The sequence below is a fragment of the Denticeps clupeoides genome, unplaced genomic scaffold, assembly GCF_900700375.1.
Source record: "Denticeps clupeoides unplaced genomic scaffold, fDenClu1.1, whole genome shotgun sequence".
NCBI lineage: Eukaryota > Metazoa > Chordata > Actinopteri > Clupeiformes > Denticipitidae > Denticeps > Denticeps clupeoides.
In genome coordinates this window covers 49,365-62,652 of record NW_021629773.1, presented here as the reverse complement: position 1 = coordinate 62,652, position 13,288 = coordinate 49,365, and the positions used below count along the sequence as shown (strand labels likewise).

Below are 13,288 nucleotides of genomic sequence, written 5' to 3'. Positions count from 1 at the left end.
TCGTAGGATCCTACCTCCGTAAAGGAAGTGGGCCCATGAACTTCTTTTTGCACGTGAGAGAAGATGAAGTCAGCCAAGCAGTTGTGCTTCTGATCCTCAAAGTAGACGTGCTCCAGGAGTTCACTTTCCACACGGGGCAGCGTTGTGCTGTCAAGTCGCACCACAGAATCTGGCGTTGCGCAGTTCAGCAAAATCAGCTTGGCTTCTTTCAGCACCTGTCTCTGATCGACATTGTTGTTGTCTTTCTGGTTCTCCATTACTTGCATGATCACAGAAGCACAAGTGTCAGAGTGGTAGCCAATGAAAACGTCAGCAGGAAGGTACTTGTGCACCTGAGCTGCCATTGACTGCTTGTTGTCCAGCTTGACGAACTCCTCGACCCATTTTTCTAGATCTTTGACGATTTCTTTCTGCTCCATCTTGAGGACAGTGTTGATGTCTAGGTAATGCTTTTCCAACCTGTTGATCAGTGGAATGGGAAACTGCTTGTAGACCACCTCTTTCTCTTCAATGACAATGAGCCTGAAATCCTTGTGCACCCTGCACTTGACACGATGGGTCCCAAGTCCCAAGTCTACATATTTCTGCCCACCAAGACAGACATAGTATTGGTTGAGGGCATCATACAGACTCTCATACAAGTTGTGAAGGTTTAGGAGCACAATAGTCTGACCCGTTTCCATGCAGATCTTGACTCTGTTGATGTTGCGACAAATCTGTGTGTATTCCTGGTCCTTAGGGAAGCTTGAGCCAAATATGATTTCTGGCTGGCATCGCTCATTGAAGAACGTCTGCTGGAGAATCTGTAAGGCTGCATAGTTTTTTGTTAGGATGAGAAGGTACCGGCACTCTTCATCTTGTCCAATTGAAGATATGTTCTGTTGAACAAGCTCAATAGCACTAATGCTTTCCAGGTCTGGTTTCATTTTCAGTCTTTTGGTAAACACCTCAACTGCATTCACATTGTCTTTGCCACTGAAGTTCCTCAGCACTGCCTTAACTACCTGCTCCGGGTTGGGCTTCTGCTCTGAAGATTTTGCACAAGCAAACACCATCTTGATCAGGCTGTAGTAATCACGAAGGCCAAAAAACCCTTTGCCTTGTTTCTTGCAGATGTTGAGGTAAGCCCAGGCAAAGGGCTGAAAGAAATCCCTGACCTTCTCCAGGATCATCACATCACATGAGCAGATCCCTTTTGCACTCTCAACCAGCTCCTTCTCATCAGGGTCACCACGGGAGACAAAGATTCCTCTGTTCATTTTAGCAGGGTCCAAAGCCCAGTTGGATATACCGACAAAGCCAACCTTCTTGTGAGGAAGTGGCTGATCATCTATGCATCCTTCCTCCAGAAGAGGATGCAAGGTCTTCAAGGGCATCTTTGGAGAATCCTCAGCCAACCCAATCTCATCCAAGACAACAACAGAGACATATTCTTCCAGGTTTTTGCCCTCTTGGAAACGTGCACACTGCTTGAAGGTGTTAATGATGCCATCAGGTGTGGAATGTGGACTACACTGAAAGGACACCAGGTGAATCTGCTTCAGTCTTCGGTACAGGTCAGAGTGAGCTGCCTGCCCCTGCATGGCATCAGCAACCAGTGTTTTGGAAAGGGACTTGGAACTTCCGGGTTTCCCTACCAAGAAAAGGGGTATACGAAGCTCAATGCAGATCACCATCATAAACACGTTTTCTTTTAAGGCACTGTTTCGTGCAATGGTGTCTCCAAGTGGAACTCCGCTGAGTAACAGATCTTGCATGACAGAGATTTCCTCCTTCACTTTGGCGGGCGTGTAGTCTTCTGAGATGCGCTTGCTGATTTTATTTCTGTACTTGTCTTTGTTTTCCAGACAAGCATGGTAGCACACACCTACAGCCATCACCAGAGACCAGAGCACAGGATTTCTGTCATCACCGTTTCTCAAGCCTCTTTCATTCGGCCCAGACTTTTGTTTAGTCTCATAATGCTGTAGCTCAGACAGCAGCATGTCACAGTTTTCATAGAACCACACAAACGTCTGCATACAGCGCTCCACATCCCTCAGGCTTACGAAACTGCATTCGTCCTTCCTGGTTCTCATGTACCTCTGAGACGTAGCCAGGACATTTGTGATGACCTCTGTATACCCTGGTTGGATGGACTGGCTCTCCACCACCCTCTGGACAATCTGCTGGATGTACATTTTCTCAGTGTGGTCATTGAGCTGTCCAAAATCCCAAACCAGAGGAATCATGCTGGGAGGCAGAGCCTGCACTCGGTATACAAGCTGTCGAAGGGGAATGGAACCCAGCTTCTCATCGGTCTCTTCGGCCCGAACCCTGTACCCCAAACCAGCTGACTCCAACCTCCTGATCATGTCATCTGTATGTTTCCGGTAAGGATTACAAGCAGCAATGATTTGCAGGCCAGTGTTTGATGTCAGTTTTTCTCCTTTCACAGTTTTGTCACACAATACTTCCTTAATGCTGCTAATGGCTTCAGTGGTATTGGCCTCGTCGAAGAACAGCACCGAGTCAAAACCATAGTTTTCCTTGTTGAAAAATCCAACAGACTCGGCCTCTCTCACTTTGTTGTAGATCATGTCAGAACTTGTGCCCCCATGAACTTTTACCAGTTTCATGTTCTCAGTATTGACTCCACTCCGTCGCAACTCACAGAGAAACTTGATCAACCTTGTCTTCCCACAGCCAGTCTCGCCCATGATAATGACCGGAATGCCGCAACGGAAGCGCATATGAATGGCTAGCATCTTCAGTATATTGTCAGTCGTGAGCTCATATGATTCATCAGGGTCGAGAGGCCATTGGATTCCAAGAACATTGCAGAGACGTTCAATCTTCTCTCCTCTAGGAAGCTGGTCAAAGTCTGTGTTGAAAGGCACTCGCTGAAGCCTGAGACCTTCGTACAACTCTATAGTCATTATGTTTTTCTTGATAACTTTTTCTGTTGTAGGGTCAATGGCATCTACCATATTCTGTTCATTTGGGCGAAGATGAAAGCCAATGAATGTCATAGAAACATGGTCATCATTAAAGAAAATGTAAGGATGTGGTTCTGACTCCCATCGCTTCCTGATCCGAAATGGTGCAAGGTCCTCTTCATTGATCCCATCAATGTTCATTAAATTCCTCCCAGGGCTCTGATCAGAGATGCTAAGGGACGGAGTAGCAAAGTCTTTTGCCATCAGAATCATGAAATCCACCACAAAGTTCCTGAAGCCCTGAAGCGTGTCTCCAATAAATGATGAATCACAAAACACTGACGTCTCACAGTCTCGTAGTTGCATATTTAAGAACCAAGTGAAGTTTCTTAGCTCAGCCCAAGATGGATCCATGATGCCACAGTAAATAAAGAGCAACTGAAGACACTCAACATGACTTCCCTCAACACCTTCATACTTTAGATCATCCAGGTTTTCGCAGTTATGAAATCGAGTGAGGTACTGGTAGGGTCGCTGGAAGGCTTCGCTTCTAAACTCTTGATCATCCATAAGTGGGGTTTCAGAATCCACTGCATACGGATCCTCCAGAAGTCTCATCTCCAGCTCTAAGACTTTTTTTGGCGGGTGGCACAAGACAGTTGGGAATACGTCCAGGAAATCAAATGGAGCATTTGCAGTCTGTTAGGTGAGAAAATATACATTAGAATGGATTTGACCAATAACTTGTTTTATGTTCAAATGCGAAACATTACTAACTGTTCTCTGGTCATTTCTCGGCTGGGACCCCGCAGACTGCAGGACCTCAATCATGTACAAGTGATCGCTGCTACACTTCCACATTCTCCCTTCAGAATCCATCAGGTAACGCAGGATCAGCAGTTTGAAGAGGAATTCATGAAGTCCCTTTTGCACCTGCAAAAAATTAAAACATTTTAACAATGACTATACAGACCAAAAAAATCAAAGACAAAGATGTCTAATAAGCATTTTTAAACCAAATTTACATATGATGAAATCAAGGAAAAGATACATAAGAGATTAAGAGATTCTTACAGAAGAAGTGACATCAAAATGGAAGATATTTAGCTCCTTTTTCCCCAGACTGGTGAACAAGGAATGGAGAACGTTGTTTTCATCAACCCTGGGCTCAATCAGGCGGATGCACCTCAGCACAGACTGCTTCTTGGTACGTTTCTCAAGTTTTTCAGAAATCCTTTGGATGTACAGTGATTTCCCTATACACCCAAAAAACAGTCATGTCTCACATGAAAAGCTTTTATTGGCAGGTGAATTTTGCAATGCAAGGACGTATGTACTGCATTTAATCCTGTAACTACCAAATAATAGAGCGATTGATGGGTGAAGAGTCCACTCACCGACCCCTGCTCTCCTGGATGTCACTACACCAGCAAAGAGTCTGTTTTTGAAAACAGCAGCAGCACTCTGCTGCTCTGCTGGAACTGTATAGTGATGGTTTAGGTAGTGCTGGATCTGCTGAAGTGGTTCCAAAGGCACCATGTGCAGCCTGTACTGACTAAAGGCCGAGGGCAGGTACGTATGCTCTCTGTCAGAGCTGCATATCAGGATGAGCCGGTAGTCCTTCCTGCTCTGCATCTTCAGCCGCTGGAAAAACTGCTCAACTTTGTAGCTCACCTCATAGGTCAGCTGGTCTACATAGAGCATGGTGTAGATCTTCTGCCCACTATAGGCAATATTTCCTGTCAGACAGCGTCGCAAGAAGAGCTCCACCTGTTCGTATGGGGTGGAAGGTGAGCAGAGAATCACCTCATCATACGTCGGCAGGGGCTCATTAGGACTACATAAGTAGATTGAGATGCACGAGGTCAGGATTTCTGCAGGTGGACACACTATGAGATTAGGACGCCCAATGGCCAATCCCTTCGGAAGTACTCTCAGAACATTTTTCTTGGTCTCATCAAGCTCTAGCTCTTCATCTTCACTATCCACAATCTCATCAACCCTGTTAGCCAAGATTTCTAGCAGCTTACCAAGGCTTCCAATGTCAAGAGATTCTGGAAGGAAGCTTCTCATGTTTTTCATGTAACTGTTCCAAATAAGATCTAGCATTCCAGAGCCATTTGCATGCTGCAAATTATTGCAAAGATCATCATTTCCAAAATGATGAACGTGTTCCCCAGTCTCTGAATATGCCTCCACTCCACTGCCAACTTCAACAAAAGTCTGATATTCAATGTCCCTGTTTTGTTCAGGGGACTCAGTCAGCATCTTGTACTGCATCGTGTGCCAAGTCTCCCTCAGGGATGAGTGGGTGCAGTTAGGTTTTATAAAGGACAACATCATGAGAACTTGGTCATCCATGGTTTCCACACCACTCTGGGTCAGCTTGCTGCACAAGTAAACAATTTGCTCTGCAGTAAAGTAGTTGAGGTAGTAGTGCAGAGACCTCTGTCTATCCATGAAGTAGTGCCAGAAGTCCAGACATTTCTCCATCTTCCTACAAATTTCTGGGAGGTGTTCCGCCAGGTCACCTTCAATCAGGATCATGCTCACATCACCATCCAAGTTGAAGTCAATGATGATAGTGGGTTTTTCAGTGCAGCAGTTGATGTTGGCTTCCCACTGACGGAACAAAGGATTCCCAGCAGCAAACAGACTGATGAATGCCATAGCCAACCTCTGAACACTGGCAAAGATCTGGCAAAAAAAAACATGGTTAGGTACAACTGCTGCTTTAGTTATTTCTCTTTCAATCGCACGTCATAGCAACTTAGCACATCAAAAGTACTTTTGGCATTTTACCTCTGCAAAATAGTCCACCTCACTCTGGCCCTGGTCTCCTTTTCCAGACATGAGCATTAGTTTGTTCTGCAGTTCTCTCAGATCCTCAAGAGAGTACCGCCGCATCTCATGGCCCTCATCATGTTCCTCTGGAATCTGCAGCTTGAGCACTGTATCCAAGCTCAACTGCATCAGAATGAAGCAAAAACACTTTAATGAAAAAGGACAGTGCTACAAGCTATCCCAGTGGTGACAAATCTGATTAAAACAGACAAAGTTGAGAGAAAGAAAGAGGAAGAGTGGAATCGTTTTGCATATTAACATGCTAATGTTAACTTCAACAATGCTAACAGGGCGGGGACATGATGCATCAGAGGATGTTTTGGACATGTTAAAAATTAGAATGCTAATGCTAATATCAACATTGCTATCAGGGTGGGGCCACGATGCATTACATTCAATTTAGTGATGTTTGAGACATGGAAAAAAATATAATTTTAGTATGCTAATATCTAAGTCAACAATTCTAATGGGGCAGGGACATGGTGAATCATGTGACGTTTGGGACATTTTAAAAAATTTGATGTTGACATGCTAATGCTAACATCAACAATGTTAATGGGCTGGGGTCACAATGATTCACGTGCAGAGGTGGGTAGAAATTAGTTACATTTACTTCAGCTTTTTGAAAAAAAATTTACTCGTAAGTGTACTTAAAAGTGTACAATACTTTTTACTTTTACTTGAGAATGTTTAGTGTTGGCCTAGCGGGTTTTATCTGGCTGGACAGACATACTTGGCTTGTTATTTCGCAGTTGTCTCACATGCCTTTACAGCCAGCCAATGCACAATGTTACACGAAAGCAATGATGAGTGGTTTAAGCGCGGATTTGCATGGCAGAGGTGCAGTTACAGAACATGCAAAGAGAAAGCACACACAACATTGCCTTCAGACTTACAGAAATGAATGAGAGAAAGACCCCAGTTTTACTGGGTAGTTAAAGCCTATTGCTAGCACTAACATTTTCTGTGCAATGTCAGAATGGAAATTGTGTACCATCATTTTTCTCAAAATATGATCTTTTTAAGATGGAACTGGAATGGATACCCTTTCAGCGTTTGTAAACATTTTGTTAAATGGTGCCATGAACTAAGTAGACTAAGTAGAAGGGAATTAACGTTGAACTGTTTTATTTAATATATCAATGCTAACACATATATTTAGGTTTAGTCCATTACAAATCATACTTATGTTGTTAATTATATTATTATTATTATTATTATTATTATTATTATTATGAAAAACCAGAATTAGCACATTTATATTTTTTTGGTCTGAATACATGCTAGCATGCTTATGTTAGCATGCTAATCGACAGGGCCACAATATGTTAGGATATATTAGATTTCCTGTGGCATAAGTACTTGTCTTGGACTAAAAGTAAATCCACTTTTGCTGTGTAAACTAAATGAGCTTCAATGGGATGATGGAGGGATTAAAAAAAAAGAGTGATAAAAGATGAATTTACAAGATTTTGGCTTGGAAAGCACACAGATAAAGCAATCTGTACAAATGTATATACAGATTAAATTATTAAAGATCATTTCTCTCTTTGAGAGAATTACTTCCAGTGCAATATATGCAAATACCCAATGCAGTGAAATGAAATTTTGTAGTCAAAATTTATTCAAATAATTAGCAAACCTTCTTCTGGCCTTGGGCACAGATTATGTAAATGCCTTTCTTGTTGATGGCTGAAGCAAGGGAGAGTGAGGAGAGCTCAACAGACCCATGGCTCTCCTTTACTGTCTTCAACCACTCCAGGTGCCGAGCTGTATCACACTAAAAAATGAAATGAAAGATGAAATAAGCACCGAAAAAAAGACAGGTGCTATATAAATATGTCTTTAAAAGAAATTACCATTTTTTTGGGCAGGTTTGGATCATTGTCAAGTGCCTTCCAGAGCTTCTTCAGGACCTCCTTAAAATCCATGAAGCCTGCCTGAGGTTTCAGCTCATACAGCACTGATGAGTAGCCAAGGACCGCATCATGGAAGCAGGCCACACGATCAACATCCAGGTCATTCTCGCCAGCAGAGATGGAGGCCAGGTCAACAAACACCTTCAGCTCATTGATGTCTAAAGACAAAGACAAATGGTCTCCTTTCTAACATCTTTGGAACAAAATGATCCTGTTATGGGCAAAGCTAAAAGCTATTTCCACAGTACCTTCCAGGGCTTCTTTGACCCATATCACAAAAAGCCTCCTGAGACCAAGCTCTTGAAGACAGAGCCTACGGGGCTCTGTGATATCAACCAGAATTTTCTTGGCCTGCATCAAGTTGTTATCAATGCGAGTCAGACACTCCTGTTTAAAGTCCTCCTGAGTCTGAGAAAAGGGACAAAAGAGCAGAGATTATATTGAGGATACCACTATCGTTGCTCATCTAGACAAGCATGTAAATAAGAAAACCACCTACAATTTCAAGGAGCAAATCCAAGACGTTAAAGTCTCCTTGAAGACCGAGGGTCTCCTTGACCATCATGACCACCTGGGCAGACTCCACAGCCAAGTGAAGCTCGTGATACTGTTCTATCTGCTGCACCCTTGTTTGGATCCAGCGTTTGTCATCTACCGGGTCAATCTGGCACATGATGGCCAGATCATCAGCAAGCTCCTCATATTTGCCCTTGTACGCCTTGAATAATACATCCACTTGCCCCATTTGGAGAGTCCCATTCTTCAGCTGGGCATAGGTCTGCTGGTACCTGCTGTAGCACGGCTGAAAGATTTCCTCATGGATCAAACTGAGTGTCCCAACTTCAAATTCAGTGTCCTGATCTGATTCATCCTCGCTGTCCCCTTGTGCTGAAAATACTTGTGCCTGCTTATCCCAGCACAATGTGAAGACATAACTGTCTTTGAATTTGTACAAAACCTCTGCCATGGTCCTCACATCCTCATTTAGGTCAAAATATGTAACTATCCCAGCATTCTGAGAGATCTCATCCAACTGATGGACCTCCATGAAGGCATCCAGAGGCATTGTTTCAAGAACAATCTGGTTTCTTTGTTCCAGCTGATCGATATTAACTGAAAAGGACAATACAACTATTAATGCAAAGCCCACAAAGCGGACTGTCTGTCACCATGAGAATCAGCAAATGAATGTCAGCACTGCCAAACTGAACACTCTACCTGTTAAATGGTCTTGCAGTTTGTGGCACATCGTGATGAGGCCATCCACCAAGTTCTTTTCATGGTAGACTGCATTCATTTCATCCTGTCTGTGCTGCAGCAGTCTCTTCACAGAAGTAGCCTTCTGAAGCATCTCCTGCTCACACAGACACTCTAAACGAAAACACAAGTTCACATTACCAGACATATAAGGAAAAACTAATTAATCTAAAATACATTTAGCTTTGTGATTAGAAATGGAACACAGTATTCATAAGTAATCACCAATAACTCTGAATAACATTTGTGACATGCACAGTCTATCTTCCACGGTTACTGACATGTTTTCACAGTAGACCAGAATAGAAATCTTGTGGTACTAGGCTACCTTTTAGTGGTATGCCAAGAGTTGTATGGAGAGGTATCCGTCAAGATTTAGACATCATAATAGTACTGAGACAGCGCTGGTTAGAGTGGTTAATGACCTGTTGTTGTTTTTTATTAATTATTGTTCTGGCAGCTCAGGTGGCACTTTATAAAAAAAATCTATATATTTGACAGATGTAAACCATATATGTCTATGTTTTTTGTCTTAGTCCATTTATACCTTATTTTATTATTATTATAACAGCTCAAGGAGCAATATGTTTGTACACTTTCTAAAGACTTTAGCTCTATTTTTGAATAAAGAGTTGGAAATTAATGTCTCTTGTTTTGTGTTTTTTGATTCTACAATTAATAAAAAAAAAATATCATCAGATTAACTGATTATTAAGATAATCATTAGTTGCAGCCCTAAACTGCAGTATTGTATTTTGTATACTATATAATTTATCATTTCTGATGTGGTATTCACTGTGTTTGAAAAGATTGAGAACCATTTGATGTAGAAGTAACTGGTGCCTTAAAGAAGCTTCTAGGCGCAGACTGAGAGATCTAACCAAATAAATCATTTCCACACACCAGTTTTGAGCAGCTCTGTGAATACACTCTGTTTCTGGAGAATGTGGCGAAGGAACTTCAGGGGAATGTTGCCATGAATCAGTTTCCTTGTCATGTCTGTGAAACATGAAGCTGCCACAGCAATCCTTTCCTTGGCTTCATAAGAGAGCTGGTCAGTTAGTGTATTATCAGCACCTAGAAATATAATTTAACAAATTATAGTCAGTCGTATTCCAATGGTATTAAAACATTCCGCTACTGGAATCCTCCCACAAAGATCCATAATATACGCACACCCATAGGTTCAAAGCAATGGAAATCACACTAGTGCACCTCAAAAATTAGTTTTGCATCATAACCGTGACACAGAGACAGTGAGAGACGTGAGAGATGGTGATAGAGGGAACTTACCATGCAACTCAAAGACATTCTTAGCCACAGCCCAGTTAAGCAGATGTTTAATGACCACTTCCTGGTCATTATGAAAGTCCCCAGATTCGTCTCTGGGCCAGGATTTCTGAATCATGGCAGAAACCAGATTTCTAAACCGGCAGTTGGAGGCGTAATTTCGGATTCTCAGAAAAACAGTCCGTTCAGACTTGGTCTGTTTAAATCAAATCAACAGAGAGAAAATGTATTACAAACAACTAAGTAATTACAAGAAATAAAATACAAGAGATTCTGGGCAATGGTTCTAAAAGGCAGTCCTGTTGATCCACAGTTTCATGCTTTCACCCTAGAACTGCAGTTCTGCTGTATATCATAACATAATGAATGTTTGGGGAAAAACAAAGTCATATTCCAATTACTGAGACCAATATCTGCGTTATGCCACTGCGATATGACAAGTGCAAGTGTGAATGTTTAGGAACAATACTTGTTGTCTCATATGAGTGCGTTTGTGACCTGTAAGGCTTCTTTACATTACATATTCCACTGTGATGTCCCATTATGATAATTTCATAAAAAACATGTAAATGTATTGTTTCCTTATAGTGTATTTATGTATTGTATTCTCTTTAGATAAAACCAATCAATTAAACCCTCATGCAACCTCTCAACTTGTGAAAGTCCAATAAACTGTCACTCATTACTTGCAATGTGGGCTTGTATCTAACTGCATTACATTCACCACAACCTGCCAAGCGCTCTCCTCCTCCACACAAATTCTTAAGGTTTTCTATAGTCAAAGTGATTAATTGTCACATGTGATGCACCATAGCTAACCCTGAGCTAACAAGATCAGCGTTCTTTGGGTGGAATTGCCATAAGCTAGGTGGTATGCCAGTAAATGGCACCTGCTTGCATATCAATAAAAAGTCACATAAAATTACTTAAAAACAAAAATTGAAAAAAACATATTTATAGCAATTGAAATACCTGGTGCTTTCAATAATTTAAATAAAGTAAAAATACAATATTTCACTGAACTAATAGTGCTATACAACAAAAGTAGCATTTTTAACTACCAGTTCACCATAGCCTTACTCCATATCCATGTCCACCTGGGCTGTCATTGTGACATATATGACTTGTAAAATGTGCTGGGTGCTTTAAGAGAGCAGTTCTGGGTGGGAGTGGTTATGAACGGAGAAAACAAAAATGAGAAGAACTGAGGTGTGACATTTGGATAAAACCCTGACAAATGTAATGAACCTCCTGAAATAATGAATACTCTGTATTTATTTGGCTCGGAAGAACAGGAGATGGCCCCAGAGTTTTATATATGATGTATATGCATTGTTCAGTTTGTATATGCAGTCTCAGTTTAATCAGTTGGTAAACTTTAAAAGAATGACAGATAATATATTGTCACTTCAGTCCATGAACTCATAATGGGGCAGTGGTGGCCTAGCGGTTAAGGAAGCGGCCCCGTAATCAGAAGGTTGCCGGTTCGAATCCCGATCCGCCAAGGTGCCACTGAGGTGCCACTGAGGTGCCACTGAGCAAAGCACAGTCCACTGCTCCCCGGGCGCTTGTCATGGCTGCCCACTGTTCACTCAGGGTGATGGGTTAAATGCAGAGGACAAATTTCACTGTGTGCACCGTGTGCTGTGCTGCTGTGTATCACATGTGACAATCACTTCACTAATATAAATCGCATCATTTTCCGTTGTAATTTTACGATTGCGATTAGATTTATGGTGCAGCACTGGAAAATAGCACCAAATGCTTCCTAATGAAACGTCATCATACATGTAAGTATATTCCGCACCCCTGGTAACTGATATTTAACATTTGCCATTCTGTTTATTGAATACCTGACAGAGAGTGCTGACTGCCTGCAGGGCACAATTCTCTACACTGCAGGCGATATGCGGATGTGATTTGTTCAGTTCTTCCATCTTGGAGCAGTAGGCATCCACCTGATCTAAAGGCTTCTCCTGGAAACACAACAAAACCATACAGAGCTGCACTTTACTCAGGGTTCTTACACATTTTACGAAATAATTTTCATGACTTTTCATAAGTTCTCTGAAATTTCAATGCAAATGTGAGAAAAATTAAAATCCCAAAAAGTCAAATTTACCAGAAAGTTGTTTAACTAAATTTATGACAACCCTGAAAAGCTTAACTTAAACGACACCCGAGCCTGAGTAAAATGGACCCAATCATGTTCAGGTATACAGCATCAGCTGTAATTTACATGACTTTTAAAAGGAGACATGCTGCTGCAGAGGGGCTGGAATATGGAAGCCACACATGCGGCACCATGAGACATTGTTCACTATGTAAAGCCAACAAAGATACTATAGACCTGCATTAGTTTTAAATGTTGTAGTTGTAAACCTTTCTCACACAGTCTTACAAGAACTAATGTACTTCATTATACATTCATGTGTCAGATTTCAATTACTTTTCCATAACTTTATAACAAAGGCCTGAAAAATTCTCTTTACAATACGTTTATCAGGTTTTTAATAACTATAGACACCCTGTTTACAACTCAATGCTTTGAAAGTTTATAAGGTGATTGAATGGGGCTCGAATCCCGAGCCGACAAGGTGCCACTGAGGTGACACTGAGCAAAGCACTGTCCCCACACACTGCTCCCCGGGCACCTGCCATGGCTGCCCACTGCTCACCAAGGTTGATGGGTTAAAAGCAGAGGACATATTTCGCTGTGTGCACCGTGTGCTGTGCTGCAGTGTTTCATAATGACAACAATGACAATCACAATGACCTTCACTTTCATGTGTACCTGGGTAAATTTGCCTTCAAAATCTCTGGAAAACGTCTGCCTCCATTCCTTAGTAAAATCCTCATTTTCAAAGTTAATAGAGATGATATTGTTCCACATCTGCAAAGTAAAAATAAATGCATCATTTGAATGCATTTGTGCAATATATGCTGTGGGCAATAAACGCAAGAGCGAAATATCTTTGTATTAATGTGGATGACAATGAAAATCTGTTATTGTTAATTATTTGATTGTTACCTATGATCAGTTAAAATTCACACATTGTA

At 41.6% G+C, this 13,288-nt stretch overlaps 1 protein-coding gene across 1 annotated transcript in view; it reads right to left on the bottom strand.

Annotated features, from left to right (window-relative positions):
* LOC114773806 (E3 ubiquitin-protein ligase rnf213-alpha-like) overlaps positions 1 to 13,288 on the bottom strand; it is a 35,764-nt gene that overhangs the window by 14,330 nt on the left and 8,146 nt on the right. Inside the window, 14 exon segments of the mRNA XM_028965970.1 lie at positions 15 to 3,617; positions 3,696 to 3,851; positions 3,993 to 4,174; positions 4,316 to 5,615; positions 5,721 to 5,885; positions 7,405 to 7,542; positions 7,622 to 7,839; positions 7,930 to 8,089; positions 8,181 to 8,794; positions 8,900 to 9,052; positions 9,842 to 10,015; positions 10,232 to 10,424; positions 12,082 to 12,204; positions 13,023 to 13,121. Coding sequence (XP_028821803.1) covers positions 15 to 3,617; positions 3,696 to 3,851; positions 3,993 to 4,174; positions 4,316 to 5,615; positions 5,721 to 5,885; positions 7,405 to 7,542; positions 7,622 to 7,839; positions 7,930 to 8,089; positions 8,181 to 8,794; positions 8,900 to 9,052; positions 9,842 to 10,015; positions 10,232 to 10,424; positions 12,082 to 12,204; positions 13,023 to 13,121 — 7,278 coding nt within the window.